Here is a 21548-nt window from a genome sequence, read left to right as displayed (position 1 = left end):
AGAAATACAGGTTCCCGGGGTCCCCAGAGCCGCATGGCTTCCTTGGGGGAGCTCTTTGCTCCAGGCTACTCACCATTGGTCCTGGACACAAGGGACCCAGCTTTGGGTGACCAAGAAAGGAGCTTCGGGCCTGCGGAGGTGCTGGGGTCTGGGTGGCGCTCGGCCGGGGCTGCGGTTGTGGATAACGGGAGGCTTGGCTGGGCCGGGCGGGGCGCTCTCGGAGAGAGCCGGGGCGGATCAGAGCCCCGCCGCCTGTGCGCCCTCCCGGGGTGCAGCACGACCTGTGCGAGCTCACCCGGCCCACCGGGACCCTCTGGGACCCCCTGGACCCGCCAGGATCAGCTTCCCGCCGCCTCTCAGTGGCCCGCCTCTCGGGTCTGCGGTGATTGGACGCGCGGTACCCAGGAAGGGCCCCCACCTCCCTCAGCTCGGCCTCCGCAGGTCTCCTGGGAGAGGAGCCGTGCGCCCCGCCTCAGCATCCTGAGGCTGGATCACAGTTCACAGCCTGAACCTGCCGCTAAATTCTATTTCCACTCCGCCTCCAGTGGGGGTCTTTAAGTGTCTTCTCACATGCGGTGGGAAGGCAGGCATCTTTTTTCTTCAGATGACAAATGGTGGGATGAAAATTTTGGAAGAGCGCTTATCAATTCTCTGACCTGGGCCCCTTTTGCCGTTATGGTCTTACATTGTTACCCTTCTGCCGACAACGTTTGTATTATTTCTCACTTCCAGTTTTGTGTCTTCCATTTTCTCTTTCAAAGCAGAACTGGCGTTTGTTAAGAGATTTTGATACAGATTTTAAGCACTAGAGGTAAAAGAATGAAAGGCCTGGGGCAGAAAGACACAGCCAGGTTCCTGGGTGATAGCATCTCAAAGGAGCATCGCCTTCTCTTTTCTTCCCACTACATGTCTGTATGTTCTGTGTGTGTCTGCGCTCACCCCTTACCTGGTTTTCTCTCCTTTGATCAAGTGCCAACTTCAGTCTTGTGGCTCAGGACAGCTGGTCTATCTCAGGTAAACTTCTACACCAGATAGCGCCCTCCTCGAAGGCCATAAAATGATTATTTTCCTAAAAATGAACTTATTTTCTAAAGCTTCCCAACATTTCTAGTCCCATCAAGTTTCCTCTTATTGAAGGACTGAATATATATTTTTTCCTTTTCTTTGGGTCATATGATATTCATTTGACACATCACCTGATTGGATTGGCAATTTCCATGACTGGAAAACATTGAAATTTTTGGCTAGACTCATTCTGGTTTCATTGGTTATAATGTTTATGATGTCTTAGCTCTGAGACAAGTAACTGAACAGCTCTTACTGTTGGAATCTAGATTGTAAAATTCACTGTGTTTAACTGAATTCATTTGCTCACAGCATATGTATGTATACTTGCTCACAGCACACAGTAGTTTGTTATTCTAAGCTTCAGTGTTCTATTAATTCAGTGGATAAGAAGTTACAGCATTTTGGTCATGATTCACCAAAAGAAAGACAAGTTATTTAGCCCAACTCCCTAATTTCATGAACTAGAGAACTAGCCAGGCCTGGGGGTTGGGGGCACAGCCCATATTCCTAGCACTTTTAAAGATAGGGCAGGAGAATAGTGATTTCAAGGTCAGTCTGAGCTGCATGGTGAGAAGCTGCCTCAGCAAACAAACAAACAAAACCAAAATTTAGGGTAAACTGAGTGCCCTGGTCTAGGTAAAAATCCAAGCCAACCCACCAATCACTTATCGAATACCTGACTAGAACCCAAGAGCAAATGACTGATCGAGCTGTCAGCCATGATACTCGATGTCCTTTGCTGTGGATTTTAACTCATCTCCATCAACTGCAGGGCATCTCTGTACATGAAATGTTTTCCCTTCATTGTCCACTTCAAATTTATCATGACTAATTTAGCTCCAGGGTAAATGGATAAAGCAGACTGCTCGTTTACTGAGTAATACCATATGGTCTTCTGAGGTCGTAATATGCAGCAAGCACACACTCCTCACACTGGGAGAAAAGACTTCTAACAATGTTACAGAATTATCATTCAGAAATTCACTGAAGTTTTACCTTGAAAAACTTACTTTCTTCAGTTTCACTTGTTTTGTATTAGTGATTTGATTATATTAATTTATGAAGAGGCTATTTTCAGAGTTCATGTTCTCTTGTCTGTTATCCTGAAATTTTGTGAAAGCAAATTTGAATTGACATTGAAGAAATCATCCCAAACTGACCAAGCTGCAAGTTAATTATGTATTTCTTATTCCCATGTTGGATATAATTGCTAATTTTAATGAGCAGTGTCTAGACTAAGAAAACAGCACTTAACATCCATTAAGTATAAACCTTTTACATAATACAACAAAAATGTAGTGCTTTACTATGTTATTAAAGCCAATTCCTTTTTACCTTTGGTGTGCATTTACGACTCTGTAAAATTTTTAAATTAGTATCTGCATATAGAACAATGACAGTCTTACAAAAATATTACAGTGTTGAGAACTAGAATGAAATAAAAATATTTTTCCATAAAAAAACCCTTTTCTGAGCTGGAAAGATGGCTCAGTGGTTAAAAGCACTGGCTGATATTGCAGAGGACTAGGGCTTTGTTCCCAGTACCCACATATCAGCTAATAGCTGTCTATACCTCCAGTTCCAGGGGACTCCAATACCCTCTTCTGACCTCCTTGAGCACTGCATGACATAAGTGCACTTACATACATGCAGGCAATGCACTCATACATATAAAATAGTAAATAAAATACTTAAAAAACCCGTTTTCTTTGTATTTATATTTTAATTTTATATGCGGCCATGAACTGAGTGCCATTTAAAAATTTATGATACTGGTTTGAGGCAGGGCTTTGGAGAAGTGATTAGGGAACAATAGAAGGACCTGTGATGTTGGCAATGAGTGCCTTACCCACAGACCCAAAGTAACCTGCCTTACCTCAGTCTGCTTTTCTTATGTGAGGACACAGCAATGTGACCATCTGCACATCTGGAATAGGACCCTCACCAAATGCAAGATCTGAAAGCCTCTTGATCTTGCATTTGCCTCCTCAAATTGAGAAGTAATGTCTAGTCTTCAGCCACAATCTACGGTAATGTGTTATATCAGTAAGATGCTCACAAGTCTTTGCTTATTTTAAAAACTATTCTTTTGTGGCACTGGAGAGATGGCTTGGCGGTTAAGAACACTGGTTGTTCTTGCAGAAGACCTGGGTTCGAATCCCAGCACCCACATGGCAGCTAACAACTGTCCATAACTCCAGTCCCCAGGGGCTCCAACAGCCTCTTTTGACCTCCGTGGGCATTGCATGACATGGGTGTACTTACCTACACGCAGCCAATATATGCATACACATAAAATAAAAATAAATAAAAATTTTAAAAAACTATTCTTTTGCAACAAGCTCAATATTTTTTATTTGATTTCTTTACTATCATTTCAGAAGAGAGAAGAGAGACTACAGGATATTTAAAGAATTACACTCTTGAGAATGGTCTCTAAAGGGCTTGTTTTCATTAATGTCAGTCATAGGAGCGATGATCACTGGGTTTTCTTGAGACCCAGTTTCATGGTGGATGAGAAGGGCCTGAGATCTCGGGGTCACAGGCTCCAGCCTCCATCGATGATGACAGGGTTGCCTGTTACATAGGCTGACTGCAGTGACAAGCACAGAAAACGCAACAGTTAGCAATGCGGGACGTAGGTGCATTTCAAAACTTTCCTGTGACTAGGATAACAAAACAGTTGACCCTCATGTTGACAGGAAAACTTACCTGAACTTAGGGGAAAAACACACACACACACACACACACACATACACACACACACACTAAAGTTTGGATGACTTAGAACTGCTGAATTCTCCTGTAACCTGGAGCAGATGGCCTTGGCTGGCATATGAGCAAGCCACAGTCTACATATGCTCTGTTGGACGTTTGGTCTCAGGATCATAAAATCAAGGAGAGGAGTTTTAATGTGCAAGCTAAAGCACCATACTCACTTTGAAACCCAGAACCACTTATATTAAAAAATGTATTAACAACCTGAAAGTTATAAGTATGTCGGTCATAAAGTGGACATCTTAATGACCAAACAATGGGACAAAAACAGATAATGTATATTAGTTGATCAATTCACAGACATGCACTAAATGTGTTTTTAAAATTTATATGGGCAATAATTATTGCAATTCATTAAGATATGACAATCGTCTGTGCTGGTTTCTGATGCCCAAATTTGTATAATATGAAAGTTTTTAGAAAATGATTATTGGTAGCTGGGCATGGTGGTGCATGCCTTTAATCCCAGCACTTGGGAGACAGAGGCAGGTGGATCTCTGTGAGTTCAAGGCCAGTCTGGTCTACATAGTGAGTTCCAGGTCAGCTGGGGTTACAGGGAGAGCTTGTTTCAAAAAGACCAAAAAAAAAATTATTGGCTTATGCTTATATTTTTCATTTCTCAAAGAACTGAAGCTGAGGAGACAGTTGTGGAAGAAGTTTAAAAATACTTTAGCTTGGAGAGATGGCTTAGCTGTTAAAAGCACTGGTTGTTCTTGCAGAGGACCAAGGTTGGATTCCCAGCACCCACATGGTGGCTAACAACCACCCATAAATCCAGTTCCAGGGGATCTAACACCCTCTTCTGACCTCTGTGGTACAGCATGACATGGGTGCACCTACCTACATGCAGGCAACATATTCATACACAAAAAATAAAAATAATAAATAAATAAATAGATATTTTATCATGCGTTCTGGACATGGCATGGTCATCACACTCATGAACTCACAGCAGCTGTGGTTACCTGCACAAGACCTGCATACACAGACCATTAAAATTCCATCACAGATGAGGGGGTGCTCATAAGGCCCCACCTCTACTGAAAGGGCTGTTGGCAGTGAATGGCTGCTAGGGAAGGAGGGATCATTTTTCTTCAGCGGTGTAGCCACTGGTAGTCTTTGCCCCAGTAAGTAATCTCATACCCAAGCTCATGGAAGCAACCCTAATTGTACTCTGTGAATCATTACAAAAAAGACATGAAATTAGGAAGGGAACATGTTGAGAAGAAGGGACTTAGAGTTTGAGGGGGACAAGAGAGGGTAGTAGGGGTGATTATGGCCAACATATGTTACATACATTAAATTGTCAAAGAATAAAAGAAATGCATAATCTTTTAGCTTAAAATGGATAATGAGGTGGTAACCAGTGGTGCACACCTTTAATCTCAGCACTCAGGAGGCAGAGGGAGGCAGACCTCTGTGAGATGGAGGCCAGCCTGCTCTACACATGAGTTCCAGGCCAGTTGGGAGGGACTACAGAGAAATACAGGGAGACCTTGTCTCAAAAAGAAGAGGAGTTGGAGCTGGGGGGTAGGAAGCAAGAGATCAAACCATTCAAGGAAGGAGGAGGAGGAAGAGGAGGAGGAGAAACTAAACCTTTTCAATCTTTGTCTCTGTCACAATCAGCAAATGTCTGAAATGAATCAAGTCACTATAAAGAGAAGCTAACAGATAAGTAACATACTGTTGTGCAGCCATTTCCCTCAAAGAATTGAAATATTCTCTCCACAAGGGGCATCAGAGTATCATGAGACTCAGGAACTAACAAACTTCAGAAGTCTGGGAAAGCTAAAACTTGGAGATTCTCAAAGGCTCCTCCCCAGCTTTATAGAAGCATCAAACAATTGCCAGAGAAAGAGATTAACCAGTGATGAGCCAAGAACTGATCCTTGGACTTGTTGAGTGACCTGCAAGTCATGCAGAGAGCCCTAGGGATGCAGTTGAGCCATCACCTGTGCTGGGGTTGGCTTTCCAGTAGTGTAGCTGCTTTTGAGTTGTCCCTGCTCTTGTAAGTAGCCCCTCACCCAAATCCTGTTAGAGCCCCAATAAAACTCATTGGTTCGCCAAGTTGGACTTTGGTGCAATCGTTACTAAGGTCTGTTGTGGCTTCTCTCTCCAGGGTAAGTAGATGTTTTGTGTCTCTCAGGGAAAGTCTGTCACTCAACACATACGTCCTCTTTACAACCATCTTCTCCCTTTTATTTCTCTTCTCATACACACAGTTCTCTGTTTATGTAATTTATACAACATCCGAAGACATGAAACAGAAGAGAATGTTCTTGTGCTCTGCATCTTGTAACAGGTTTTGCTGTATCAGTCGTTGAAAATACACATTAGTCATGGGGAAAGAAAGTGGTTGCTAAACAGATATAAAGTAGAAGAAACAGAACTGGAATTTCTACACATGATGGAAACAAATAAGAAAACATGATGCAAACAATGGGAAAAGCAGTGGAACTCTCCAACACAGATCACAGGAAAACTAACATGCTACATGCCAGCTCTGCATCCCCTGAACCTGATTATGCCTGGTCAGTCCACTCACTGTTTCTCCTGAAGCTCTCAGAAAGGAGAGGTTCTTTTTTGTTTTGTTTTCTTTTGTTTTAGCTTAGTGAACCAGTAAGTTTATTAGGGTGACTTACAGGAGTATGGATGATTTACAGGCAGCTGCATAACCAAAATGCCCATCCCAGCATGGGTGATAACTCACAAGAATGATATCCCTGCAGCTTCTTGTACAATTTGAGGCAGCTCAGCTGATGCAGTCACCTTTCTGGACCAGTTGTTTCTATCTACATAAGCTTGGGGCGGGGTCTTGTGAATCATGCAAGTTTCTGGACCTTCCTGAGCTTTATAAGTTTTGTTTACTTCCTGAGTCCTATGAAGGTCCCACCCTCAACAAGAGGGAATGCTTCAATCTGAGGGCTGCTGCACAGTGATCAGGAATGTGTTTTGAGTTTATTTCATCACTCATTTCGGGCCATATGTCTTGCTGACTTATTGCCAGTTAAAGCAGCTGCACTTCCTGTACAACCTGCCTGGTTCCAAAACAACAAAACTTGGCACTAGGGATGCAGCTCACATGGTAGAATGTTTGCCTAACATGTGTGAGGGCCTGGGTTCAATCCTTAACACTGTGGGGAAAACACACAATAAAACTCAAGATGTAGTACAGGTATTAAAAATGCCTTATGCTCCACAAACAGAAGTGAGATTCAGGAAGGGGCAGCAGGAAGTCAACCATGGTTTGAAGCCAACTCCTCATAGATAGAGAAAGTACTCCTGGCTTCTGAATAGTATTCTTTATCCAGGGGCAAAAATATTCTTCGGTGGTATGCAAGGCTTTATACAAGTTGCTCTTGGCTCAGATGGGTGAAGACTGATATCCTTGGCTAATGGATTTCATTTTATTTTTATTTATGTGTACACATGCTTACAGAAGCCAGTGTTGTGTCCCCTGGAGATAAGAGTTATAGGCAGTTGTGAGCCACCTGATGTAGGGGTTGGGAACAGAACTCAGGTCCTCTGGAGCAGAAACAAGCACTCTTTACCACTGAGCCACCTCTCCAGTCCCTGGCTCTACTTTGTATGTCTCTGTGTCACATAATTTAATGATAAAACAAGGTAATAAAACATTCGATCTACAAATTTCAGAGCTAAACTGTCAGTCAACAACAAATCTTTGATCAGGTCTTTCATATCATGGCCACATTTTTATTTTTGGATTACATATAAACATTTAATGTGAATAATATTTATTACATGGTCCTCCTAATAAACTGAGTAGATCCTATATTAAATTGAATTATATAAATTTAATGACTTAAGTGTTGAAATGAGAAAAGGAATCTTTCCAAAGATATATCCTTCCCTGAAATCCTAGACTGTTCCATCAGAATTAGATGGTGACCTTCCCCAAGCCATGGGGTCATGCCTGCCAAAACTGGTACTGTGAGTCACCCTCACTGGATTCCTTTGGGTATATAAGCCTCTATGTCCCCACCCAAGTTAATGGTTATTCTAATGTGTAATGTAATGACCAAATCAGGGTATTTGGCATATCCATCTTCAAGGATTTGAAACCTAGGACAAGAGTTTCTAAAAGAGGGTCTAGTCCCTTGGTCATTCCAAGTCTTTTGTTAGAATGCTTGGATCTAGAACACCCTGATAGTACACTTCAGATTCCCTATGGCCAAGGACCATAGTGCAGCTGGTAAAGTGCTTTTCTTGCAAGCATAAAGACCTGAGGTCTATCCCAAAATTCCAAATAAAAATCTGACCATGGTGCTATGCTCTTATAATCCCAGTCAACCTAGCATACTTGGCAAGTTCCAGGCCAATGTGAGACCATGTATCAAAAATCAAAAGGGATGGTATCTGAGGAATGACACCTGAGGTTGTCTGATAGCCTACACATATCTGCCCACACTAAATATAAACACACACACATGAGTTACACACAAAAAGTTGCCAGAACTTACCATCAACCTAAACTTCTAAAACTTAAGCAGTCCCCTAAAGTCCATTGGCTCACTCTTTTATAAGGATAACTTCTGGACTCACAAAGTTATTAAGAAATATTTCCAAAAGAGGACTCTCAAAATTGGCTATAAGTATGGTAAAGACTCAAATCTAGTCTTCTCGTTGTTTTTTCTTCGGCCATCCATCTAGAGTATTATGTCAAAGACCTTCTATCCCCCCAGTTATTTTTTCCCTTCTGCAGTCCTCTCTCACTAAAGGACTATTGTCCCTTCATGTTATTTCAAGCTTATTTGATTATTTCTTGGAATATTAAAGAATATTGTAGAGGAAATTAAATATTGAAAAGCACAGGAAATGTCAATAGTGGCCTTTTTTTTTTTTTCTCTGTGTCGCCAGCATTAGTCAAACCTGGCTCCCTACCCCTGGGACTGGAGACATGTCTCAGCAGTTAAAAGCACTGACTGCTCTTGCAGAGGACTGGGGTTGGATTCCCAGCACCCATATGGTGGCTAACAATCATCTTTACCTCCAGTTCCAGGGGATCCAACACCCTCTTTTGGCCCCCTTGTGCACTGCTCACATTGGTACACTTACATACACAAAGCACTCAAACATATTTAAAAAAAAAAAATCCTTAAAAAAAATCTCCCCAATCTAGAAACTCGGGGTTAAACCCACTCAAACAGCTCAAGGGTAAAGCCCAAAGGAGCCAACAGCTTTCAGCACCTCTGGGATTAAAGACAAATAATGGACAGTTCCTTTAGCCCTCTTTATCTGTACTTTCCCAGAACCAATTCAGCCTAGATTTTGTTTTTAAACATTGAGTAAGCCACTAGTAGAACAGCCAGTCTGTACCACAAGGAAAAGGGACAAGCAGGAACTGTAGGGATGGCTAAACAAGGGAGAGGTTCTTTTTTAAAATTGCATTTTATTTATTTATTTATTTATTTATTTATTTATTTATGTACATGCCATGGAATACCAGTGAAGGTCAGAAGGCAACTTATGGGAGTCCATTCTTTCCTTCCACCATGTGGGTCCCTGTGATTCAACCTAAGTTATCAGGCTTGACAGCAAGCACCTTCACCTACTGAGCCATTACTCGCCTGAGAGGTTCTTTTGTTCATTCAGCTCTTTTTTCTTAATTTTTAAAAATTGATTCAGTTTTTTATTTATTTCCCAATCTGGAAACTCTTACGTGCTTATAGGCATATGTAGATATGTTTGTATATATGTACACACACATAAAAGAAGAAAAGAAGTAGCAATTAAAATACATCATATTAAGAAGTCATTGTCCTGATAGAACAAAGGAAAGTAGATTTGTTACTGGCTCTTTTTTTTTTGGTCTTTTTGAGACAGGGTCTCTTTGTAGCCCCAGCTGTCTGGAACTCACTATGTAGACCAGGCTGGCCTTGAACTCACAGAGATTCACCTGCCTCTGCCTCCCGAGTCCTGGGATTAAAGGCATGCACCACCACACCCAGCACAATTGTAATTTTTTTATTTAGAGTAAATATATCAGACAACAGGGGACTTCAATTTTTTTCCATCCTTTATGTCATTTGCTATATGATGTTGAGTCACACAGAGTTGAATGAGGAAGTCATGTCTCAGATCCAAGTGGCTTTTCTTTAAGTAAATTAAACAAAGCACGTTAGCAATAAATGCCATAGACTCTCAAAGAGGATATGATGTTAATAAGCAAATAGTAGCTCAGTGTGATGGAGAATAGTGAGTTTTAAAGAACAGAGCTTACTTCGTCAGAGGCCAAGTACACGCAGAGCAGAGCTACTTCTTCTGCAGTTGCAAATCTTCCCGTCTTCTGTCTCCTTAGGAAATAATTCAGTGCCTGTGACCAGAGACCATGCCAGACATTAGAAATGTGGGCTGACACATGCATTCCCCTGTAACTTCCTCAAGGCTCTGAAAGCTAGAGGGATCTCCAGAGAGACCAGGCTCATCAGCTGAGATTACTGTGACTTTTTCACCAGTCACCTAAGCAAGTCAGAATGCACTAAAACCCATAGACACTGATGGATAAGAAAGCTGACAGGAATGCAGAGGGCTCTCTAAAACAACAATTGCAACATTGGGACTGTGGAGGCCTTGAGGCAGGAGGATTACAAGTTCACAGTCAGTCTGTGCTATGTAAGACCTATCTTAAAAACCCAAAAAGTATCAGTCTAGAGAGGTGGCTCAGCAGTTAGGAGCACTTGCTCACAACTGCCTCTAACTCATACTAGCAGGATGAGTTACCTGGACGTCCCCCCGGCCCCTGCACTGGGCCACCATCACCCCTGCTTTGGGACCAGCATCACTACACTACTCCAGAGCTCACATCTCTGTTTAGCTAGTCAGAATTGACCTGTCCTTCCTCCATCAGCCCTCCCTGGGTCTAGGCCTATTCACTTCACCGGAGACCTCACCACTCAACAGCCTGGAATCATCTGGTCCCTCCAAATAAAAAAAAAAAATCAAAAGTGAGAGCCTGATGCAGAGACCAATTAGCTAGTCATACCTGATCAGAAGCAAACCAAGCTACACCAACAATAAAAACAGAACCAAGCTTCAACTCAACAATGGCAGGCTAGAATTTCATATCAGATACATAACCAACAGATACAACCTGTGACTGTGCTCAGGTCATAATGTGAAAACACAAATAATATGAACAGCCAGGATAATGTGTCCCCACCAAATCTCACCAGTTCTATAGATGTGTTCTACAATGAGAACTATACAGAGAAAACTAAGGACACAGAATTTAAAAGAATTATCACACATGATCAAAGAATCCAATGACTTTAAAGAATACACAAACAACTCAAGGAGCTCAAAGAGGATAGGAATAGCACAAAGACAGATGAATAAAATGACAAAAGACAATTCAAGATTTGAAAAGTAAATTCATGAAAGAGATAGAAATAGTGAAGAAAACTAAGGCTGAAATGAAGATGGAATTGAAAAACTCAATAAATCAATCTGAAATGACAGAAAAAGATTCACTGGCAGAATGAATCAAATGGAAAACAGAAAATCAAGATTGAATGATAAAGCTGAAGAACTGGACTGCCTACACAAGGAATGTAAAAAATTTGAGAGAAACCACAGGAATGGAATATGCAGTAAATGGGATATAATGAAAAGAACAAATTTATGCATCATAGGCATACAAGAAGGAGAAGAATTTCAGGTCAATGACACTGACCAGATCTTCAACAGGATTATAGATGAAAACTTCCCTAAATTAAGGAAAGTCACACTCATAAAGGTAGAAGAAGCACACAGAACACCAAAATAGACAGGAGCAGAACAGAAACTCCCCACAATGTGTCACAGTAAAAACATTAAATGTACAAAACAAAGAGAAGGTACTGAAAGCTGTATGAGAGAAACAAGTCACACATAAAGGAAAATCCATGAGAATTACAGCTGACTTTTCAACACAAACTCTGAAAGCCAGAGGATCCTGGAACAAAGTAATCTACATTCTAGATGATCATAGATGTCAACCCATAATACTTTATCCAGCAAAACTATCTATCATAGTTGAAGGGGAAAGAAAAATCTCCCATGATACAAATAGGCCAAAAGAATTCATGTCTGCCAAACCAGTCCTACAGAGAATATTTGAAGATATACAAAGGTCTGAAGAAAGGAATGACCATACCCAAGAGGCTACAGAAACAAAATAAATGAAGGTATAATTATGAAAACAGAACTAAGAACACAAACAGAATATAAAATAACAGTAACCAATACACATCTTTTAATAATAACTTTAAATATCAATGGCCTCAACTCCCCAAGAAAGACACACAGACTAGTTGAATGGAGTAAGAAACAAAATCTGGGGCTGGAGAGATGGCTCAGAGGTTAAAAGCACTGGCTGCTCTCACAGAAGACCTAGGTTCAATGCCTAGCACCTACATGGCTGCTAACAACCATCCATAACTCCAGCTCCAGGGGATCCGACACCCTCTTCTGACCTCTGCAGGCATTGCACAACACAAGTGCACTTATGTACAATGCAGGCAATGTACTCATATACATAAAAAAGTAAAAATAATAAAATACTTTAAAAAAGAAACAAAATCTGTCTTCTTGTTTCCTACAGGAACCTAATCTTACCTTCAAGGATAGGCACCATCTTAAAGTAAAAGTTTAGAGAAAAATACTCCAAACAAATGACACTAAGAAAAAAGCAGGTGTCCCTATTCTAATATCTGACAAAATAGACTTCAAATTAAAATTAATCAAAAGAGATAAAGAAAGTCACTTCATTCTTATCAAAGGAACAATTGACCAAGAAGACATTACAATCATGAAAATATATGCGCCAAACTTTGGTGCACCCAATTTCATAAAAACAATACTACTGGACTTCAAGATACAGATTAACACCAACTCATTAATACTAGAGGACTTCAATACCCCACTCTCTCCAATAGACAGGTGAACTGGGCAAAGAATAAACAGAAAAACAGCTGAATTAAATGATATCAAATGGACCTAATAGACATCTACAGAATATTCCATCCAAGCACTAAACAATACACACTCTACTCAAGAGACCATGAAAGTTTCTTTAAAATACTGGGGCACAAAACAAACCTTAACAACTACAAAAATTGAAATAATTCCAAGTAATCTATTTATTGGACCACAATGAAATAAAGTTTAAAGATTAACATCAAAGAAGCTCTAGTAACCGCACAAACTCATGCAGATTAAGCAACACACATCAGAATAATGAATGGGTCAAAGAAGGAATCAGGAAAGAAATAAAAGTATTTTTGGAGCTAAATGAAAATGATAACACAATACAACAAAACCTCTAGGACACATTAAAAGCATTATTAAGAGGGAAGCTTATAACCTTAAGTGCCTACATTAAAAAGTCAGAAAGAGCACAAATAAATGACTTAACAATATACCTCAAGAATCTGGAAAAGCAAGAACAAATCAAACCAAAACCCAGTAGACAAGAAGAAATAACAAAAATCAAAACAGAAACCACTGAAATCAAAATGAAGAAAACAATTTAAAGAATCAAAGAATCTAAGAGCTGATTCATTGAAAAGATAAACAAGATAGACAGACCCTTAGCCCAGCTAATCAAAAGAAAGAGCAAACCTAAATTAATAAAATCAGAGATGAAAGGGGAAACATCACAACAGATACTAAAAAGATCCAGAACATTATAAGGGAATACTTTTAAAAATCTATACTCTATTATATTGGAAAAAGTAATGGAAATGGATGAATTTCTAAATTCAATGGAACCACCAAAGTTAAACCGAGATCAACTACTTAAACAAATCTGTAAGAATTAAGGAAATTGAAACAGTAATACAAAGCTTCCTGACTAAAAAAAGGGCCCAGATGGATTCAGAGCAGAATTCTGCCAGACTTTCAAAGAAGATCCATAGCCAATACTACTTAAATTATTCAAAAAAAAACAGAAGTAGAGAACTCTCAAACTCCTTCTATGAAGACAGTATTACTCCAAACCCAAGCCAGGTAAAGACATACCAAAATAAATAAATAATAAATAAATAAATAAATAAATAAATAAATAAACTATAGGCCCATATCCCTAATGAACATAGATACAAAAATTCTCAACAAAATACTCACAAATCACATACAAACACACATGTGTGATAATCTTTTGATTATCCATCATGATCAAGTTGGCTTTATTCCAGAGATGCAGGTTCAATATGCGTAAGTAAATAAACATAATAAATCATATAAATGGACTTAAAGACAAAAAACACATGATCATCTCAATAGAAGCAGAAAAGACCTTTGACAAATTCCAGCATGGATTCATGATAAAAGTCCTAGAGGGGACTGAACTGGAGGGAACATACTTCAACTGGAGGGAATATACCTAAGGCTATATACAACAAACCCACAGTCAGCATCATTCAAAATGGAGAAAAATTGGAAGCATTCCCATTAAGATCAGGAGCCACACAAGGTTGTTCACTAACCCTACTCCTTTTCAATATAGTGCTTGAAACCACAGCTACAGCAATAAGATAAGAGAAGGAAATTAAAGGGATGCTAATTGGAAGAGTCAAATTATTCGTATTTCATTTAATATGATATTATACATAACAGAGCCTACTGAAAATCACACACACATATATACACACACACACGTGTGTGTGTGTGTGTGTGTGTGTGCATGTGTGTGTGTGTGTGTGTGTGTGTGTAGGGATGTGTATAGCTGGAAGCTATATAACAAAAAATAGTACCAGTCAGGAGAGACCTCTCTTTGAGTTGTTGGTCAGGGTAGTCCAAGATACTCCCAAATAACACAGGCTATTGCTAAGATAAGAGAAGGAAATTAAAGGGATGCTAATTGGAAGAGTCAAATTATTCCTATTTCATTTAATATGATATTATACATAAGAGAGCCTACTGAAAAACACACACACATATATACACACACACACACGTGTGTGTGTGTGTGTGCATGTGTGTGTGTGTGTGTGTGTGTAGGGATGTGTATAGCTGGAAGCTATATAACAAAAAATAGTACCAGTCAGGAGAGACCTCTATTTGAGTTGTTGGTCAGTGTAGTCCAAGAGACTCCCAAATAACACAGGCTATTGCCACAGCTCTTGATTGCCTCCCAGAACTTGAAGGGAAGATCCTATTGATGAAGACAGGACATATTTCTGATACAGTACTTAAAGCAATTGAACTGGAACTAACATAGAAGGCTCCTTGATGAAGACTAGCTCTCATAATATCATAGGATACTATGCAAACTTGCAAGGGAGAAAACCAATCAATGTTCCTACCCAGCTATAAAGCCTAGTAAACAACAATGACCATCTCTACCGGTGCAATAGTGGCGCTCTTATCTTGGGGGTAATCAATAGCTGTTTAATTTGGATGTAACTCCTGCTTAATAGGAGGGAACTCATGTGTGGTACTGTAAACACAGCCAAATACACATAGCTGGAGAGGTCATGGATCCCAGAGAAAAATTTACTTTTGCTGCATCCCTAAACCAATGTAATTTTTTACTGTGCTATAAATATATATCCTTATATTTACAGACAAATGTACCCCTGTCCACTCATTGAAAAATCTTTTGCAGCAGACGGAGGCCATTACAGAGTTCTATAACTGGCCAAACACAGAGAATAAGTGTCTGTGAAATGCTCATCCATAAATGGAGCATCTACAATGCAACCTCTACACTTGTGGCTCTGGGAACATCACAGAACAGGAGGCAGAAAGAATATTAATACATTCCTCAATTCTCACCAGTGAAGCTTCTCCATGCAACAGATGGTAACTGGCCCAGAAAGCCACAACTGGCCAAAGTGTGGAGAATAAGAGACTGCAGATTGCTTGTTCCTGGGTGGGACACCTATATCACTACCCTATATCTGCTACCCAAGGCTCAGAGACCATTGTGAAAAAGGGGGATGAAAGACTGTGAGAGTCAAGGGAGGTGGATGACCACAAGGAAACAGAGCTTTCCAGGCAGCTTGGAAGTTGCTCATATGAACTTACTGCAATGGTGACAGCATACAGAAGACCCACGAAAGCTCAAACCAGACAAAAACCCAACATAGAAGAGGGGAAGTGGGGAAGAAGCCCCAACCTTAGCTGGGGAACTATTGGCAACCGATGGCTAAAAGAAGAGTTAGTTTTCTAGATAGGTTGACCAGGCTCCAGTGAATAGACTCACACCAAGGGACATCTGAGGACACAAGTATGGCTTGACAAACCTTAACATATATTACAGAATGCATGAACTCCTATGGAGGGGCTACAGATAGTAGAGAGAGTCTAAATATGATCAAGATATATTGTATGACATTCACAAAAATTCATTTTAAAAAAGTGTTAACACATGTAACACAATTTACATACAGTCATTCTAAGTGCACAGTTTGGGGGTTTTAAGTATGTTCACACAAGTGTCACTGTCACCATGCTCCATCTCTACATGCTTTTCATTTTGCAAAAGTGAAAGTCTGTGTCTAGGTTTCCCTGCCCCTCAGGTCCTCGACCCACCTTTGTGCCTACTCTCTTCCTACTCTAAATAAGGAGAAGAGCATTTTTTAGCAAACAGACTTGAACAGATTCAAAGTGTAGACACACCTCTTCGAGATCGCCTCTGGCTTGTATTCTTTCCTGCAGAGATGGAGTGTCAACTGTTCCTAGGGAAAAGGAGACATTTGCCACAGTTACTTAAGCTGAAAAAACCTGACTTTGAAGTTCTAGTCCATGATAAATGAGCAGTGAAATCTGTGTTCATGACTTCTTAACAAAATTATACCTTCTTTAACTTCTTTAATGACATCAGTGTCCTTCTTTCTTTCTTTCTTTTCTTTCTTTCTTTCTTTCTTTCTTTCTTTCTTTCTTTCTTTCTTTCTTTCTTTCTTTCTTTCTTTCTTTCTTTTTTTTTTTTTTGACAGGGTCTCCCTGTAGCTCCAGCTGACCTGGAACTTGTTATGTAGGCTAAGCTGGCCTCAATCTCACAGCCTGCCTCTGCCTCAGCCTCCTGAGTGCTGGGATTAAAGGTGTGTGCCACTCCACCATACAATGTGTTTTAAATAGACACACAGTGATTCTTGGTTGACACTAGGCTGGGACACTGGATGAATTCCCAGGCATTCTCAATGACATAATGACACATTGTATTTACTTGATGATTTACAGATTTTAATTATTTTATATGAGTTAGCTCAGCTAATTCCCACAAGAGATCTGAGAATCAGAAAACAGCAGGTTTACTTCAGTGATTTCAAACCATCCTCTGCTGTGAAGTTAGCCATGTGGATTCTTGGGGGTCAGTGCCACAGCTGCCGTAGACTTAGCTTATTCACATGCTTTCATTGGTTGTAAGTTCCCATTTTTAACTACTGTTTAAAGTTCCTAATAAAAATATAATTTAATTGTATTTCTTTTTTATTAATTAATTTTATGTGTATGAGTGTTTTACCTGTATGTATGTAAGTGCCACCATGCCATGCAATGCTTAAACATTACTTCTTTAAAAAAGGAAACCAGGGGCTCAGTGGTTAAGAGCTCTGGTTGCTCTTGCAGAGGACTCGGGTTTGGGTCCCAGCACCCACATGGTGACTAACAACCATCGGTAACTGAAGTTCTAGGGGATCTGATGCTCTCTTCTGACCTCTGCAGGCAGTGAACAATGTAGGTTCGCTTACATACATGCAAGCAATACATTCCTACACATAAAATAAAAATAATAAATAAAATATTAAAAAATAGTAAAAAAGAAAAAATAAGAACTAAAAATTTTAACTTTCACTTAGGCCTTCTCCATAAAGCACCATTTTTTTTCAGAATGACAGTTCTCTGGGAACCACTTATTCTTTCCATGATGTAACAATTTCAATGCCATTCCCTCAGATTTATCTTTAGACCACACTCCTGAAAAGGCCACAGATTTGATCTCTGCTCTGAAACCGTTTCTCATTTTGGCATCACTTGCCACTTTCCTGGAGAGGCTGAGAGTCTTTGGGATCAGAGACTCCTGTGTGTCTCCTCCCTTAGGCTCTCTTGTCACATTTGACTGTACACAGACAGCACTTTTACCTCAGCCAGATCGCTCACTCCATTGGGAACACTTTGAATCTTCACAGTGCTGCAGGAAGAGAGGCCCCATTGACCCAGTTTACAACGTTTTCCTCACTTCCTTTGTCAATAGCTCCTCAAAGTCCAAACTTTTACCAACTGATATTCACCATAAGCTATCTGTACTGTCACAAAACCTTACAGCTGTAAGCGAGGCCCCATTGACCCAGTTTACAACGTTTTCCTCACTTCCTTTGTCAATAGCCTCCTCAAAGTCCAAACTTTTACCAACTGATATTCACCATAAGCTGTCAGTACGGTTACAAAACCTTACAGCTGTAAGCACTGCCTCTCACTGAGGAGAGTGAGCATCATACTTTATGGGTAGCGGTGCTAGCTATGAAACACAGCCATGTCCTCAGATGAATCCTACTGCATTGGCTGTAGGGATGACTTTTATAAAATGGACATAATCTGAACTAATGACTTCCATTTAGAATGATGTTGGCTGTGGGTTGTATATAGCTTTAATTATGTTGAGGTGTGTTCCCTCCAGTCCATTTCCCTTTAGAACTTTTATCATGAATGCATGCTGAATTTGTCAAAAGCCTTTTCTGCATCTATTGAGATGACAATATGGTTTTTTGTCTTTAAGTCCATTTATATGATTAATGACATTTATTGTCTTGCGTTTATTGAACCATTCCTGCATCTTTGGAATAAAGCCTACTTGATCATGGTGAATGATCTTTTGTTTTTGTTTTTGTTCTGGTCTTTTTGAGACAGGACCTCTCTGTAGCCCCAGCTGACCTGGAACTCAGTATGTAGACCAGGCTGGCCTTGAACTCACAGAGATCCACCTGCCTCTGCCTCCCGAATGCTGGGATTAAAGGCGTGACCACACAAAAATTAAATTTAAGAGTCTGGCTTCTTTGGTCAAGTAACTGTGATGTTGGGAGAGTAACGCCACAACTGGCTTCTGCTGTACCACATTCACACAGGCCTGGTTGGATACGGTGATTCACAGCCATCAGCACCGTCACAGACACACTATTCTTCCTTACTTTTTTTCTGGGATGGGCTCCGTGAATCACAGCTAGCTCTTTGTTCCAGAGAGTTAGGTAACAGATTTTCATATCATATAATAAATGCAGCTGTGGAGGCAACCACTCTTTCAAAGTCACTGGCTGTTCATTCCGAATGGCCAAGTGCCACAAAGATCAGCCACACTCGTGTGACCAGGAGGCTCTTCTGTTCCAGTATTATCTATGGCTATCATTCCACTCCAAGCAAGAGTGCAGAACATCTCAGTCACTGCAGTTCAGGCTTGGGTTTGCAGCAGTTCTTTCTGTGTGTCAGTGTGTTCTACCTGAGACTCAGGCAGAATCTCCCAGCAGTCCATTCCCCAAATCTGGCATGTCCAGCAGGTTAACCACCCCAACAATGGCTGCAGGCTATTGAAAACTTTAATCCTGGAAATAGAACACTTCTCTTCAGAGGACATTAATTGTCCTTGTTAGGCACATGTATTTATTTTGAGTTAGGGGAATGAGGTAGAAGGGTACCTGCAGTGACCTAGAATCTGAGATACGCCCAGAATTATTGAGAAAAAGCAGTTAGGCCATTCTAGGCCAGCCAGGACTGCATCGTGAGACCATGTCTCAAAAACAGCAGTTTTGTTGCACTTTACACCTTCACAGGTGGGGTAATCACATGTTTTTCATAAAAGTAGCAATTATTTTTGTCTCTTTGTGAGCTGTGCAACCTCTCAACTCTGCCTTTGTAGCAGAAAAACATCCACAGCTGATGCATAAGCCAGTCAGGTGAGAGTGTGGTAAACCAGATGATGAAGACATTGCTCACAGAGGTGAATGGGAGTGAAAGGTCAAATTCACAGCCCTGTCATGCCTGACTCACCTGGGCACACACAGTTGCACCTGATGCCCTGCTGGATGAAGTCTGCAGCCACAGACTTTGTGAGGCCGATCACGGCTGCCTTGGTTGCACTGTACACGCATCTGTTTTCCACTCCTGGGGGTAAAGGCCAAGAAGAAAGAATTAGAACAGAACACAAGCTGGTTTCTTTGCTTGTGATTTCTCTTCTTCCCATCCTGCTGTTCCTTTAAAGAATGACTGACATCTGGTCTCCTGTAACAGGGACAGTTTCCGGGCCCAGGGAAATGATGTCAGTATAAGCACAACTTAGTTTCAACTTTGGTGTTGAGATGCAGCATTCATTTGGTAGTGGTCATCTGCTCGTCACTATCGATACAGCAGTTAGGAAAAGGTCATTCCTGTTTAGACTCTGCGTAAGCAAAGAAACTGGAAGCCGCCTCCTTTACATTCCTCTCCTATGCTTATTTCATATACGTATCAGTGAAGCAATGCTGTCTCTGCGGTGATTTTATTTAAACTCATGAATCTATCAAAGTCAGGCTGTGACGTCTCTCCATTTGTTCCTAGGCCTTTAGCTTGACTTCTCAGTCAAGTCCCAGACCTCTCCCTGTGCTGTGACCTGACACTCACAAGCATAGTGATCTCTTGTATATGTGATGACCCTTAGTGCAAATCTGTTACATTATGGAAGACAGGATTTGAAGCTAAGCCTGGTGGTACAAACCTGTACCCCAGCACTTCAGAAGTGGAGGCAAGGGAATTAGGAATTCAAGGCCAGCCTTGGCTAAGTACATTGGAGGTCAGTCTGGGCTCCATGAGAACCTCTTTCTAAGAAACAAAAGAAGACAGAATTTGTCGCTTTTCGAACTGTGAATTCTTTTATTGTACGTGAAGGGCCTGGTGCTCTATATATCATTTTGGATTACTTCAGTGATAAAAAAGGAATTCTAAAGTTACATAGGAGTTTAAAAAAGTTTCTCTGCTTCGTTCTAAAACCCACAGCCCATGAAAGTGTGTGTGTGTGTGTGTGTGTGTGTGTGTGTGTGTGTGAACTCACAAACCCCAGAGGAAGGGACTATTACCTTTGATGCTGGAGGCCACAGAGGACATATTGATAATGTTACCAGATTTCTGAGCAAGCATCTGCCAAGGCAAAAATGAGTAAGTCAAAAATCTCCATTTTTCAGGCTGAAACACCTGCATTTGCTTATGGTTTTTTTGGTGGTTTGGGTTTTCGCTTCCTCTGATGGTAACAAAGGCCTGGGGTCTCAGGAGCTTTCTTTTTTCTGGTGGATATGCTACGTGATGCTGGATACCTTGGCTTTGTCCTGGGAGTCCCTAACCCAAGGACCAGACTTTTGGAAAGGTCATGTTCCAAATAAGGCCAGGCATCTGTGCTTGGAGGCACTTTCCAGATAAGGTCAGGCAGAGAGCAGGAAGCCCCTGCTGAGAAAGGGAGTCCTCCATTTAGCACCGAGCTCCTTAGAGCTATCCGGACATGGTGCACTGCAGCCTTAGCAGCAGGGTCCCCCAACATGCTACTTTATTTTCTATTTTATTTTATTTTTTTGTCTTTTTTAGACAGGGTCTCCCTGTAGCCCCAGCTGTCCCAGAACTCACTATGTAGACCAGGCTGGCCTTGAACTCACAGAGATCCACCTGCCTCTGCCTCCCCAGTGCTGGGATTAAAGGTGTGCGCCACCACGCCCAGCTTCTCCTCCTTTTTTTGAGATGGGTTCTTA

The 21548-nt window shown here is 40.8% G+C and overlaps 2 protein-coding genes across 5 annotated transcripts in view; both read right to left on the bottom strand.

Moving 5' to 3' along the window:
• Nucleotides 1–399, bottom strand: part of Slc9b2 (solute carrier family 9 member B2) — a 34908-nt gene extending 34509 nt beyond the window's left edge. Inside the window, exon 1 of the mRNA XM_008826195.3 lies at nt 74–399. The gene's annotated coding sequence lies outside the window, so the exon portion shown is untranslated. The remainder of the gene's footprint in view (nt 1–73) is intronic.
• A 2996-nt stretch (nt 400–3395) lies between these two features.
• LOC103728028 (3-hydroxybutyrate dehydrogenase type 2) overlaps nt 3396–21548 on the bottom strand; it is a 39202-nt gene continuing 21049 nt past the window's right edge. For all 4 annotated transcript variants that reach the window (XM_017796383.2, XM_017796384.2, XM_008826152.3 and 1 more), the window contains 5 exons: nt 20889–20949; nt 19828–19941; nt 16471–16529; nt 10088–10180; nt 3396–3661 (listed from right to left, as the gene is read on the bottom strand). In XM_017796383.2, coding sequence (XP_017651872.1) covers nt 3608–3661; nt 10088–10180; nt 16471–16529; nt 19828–19941; nt 20889–20949 — 381 coding nt within the window. In that variant the 3' untranslated portion in view covers nt 3396–3607. The remainder of the gene's footprint in view (nt 3662–10087; nt 10181–16470; nt 16530–19827; nt 19942–20888; nt 20950–21548) is intronic.

This window comes from Nannospalax galili, unplaced genomic scaffold (assembly GCF_000622305.1).
Source record: "Nannospalax galili isolate Female #2095 unplaced genomic scaffold, S.galili_v1.0 scaffold189, whole genome shotgun sequence".
Lineage (NCBI taxonomy): Eukaryota > Metazoa > Chordata > Mammalia > Rodentia > Spalacidae > Nannospalax > Nannospalax galili.
Note: the sequence above shows the minus strand (reverse complement) of the source record. Positions and strands in the feature narration are given on the sequence as shown.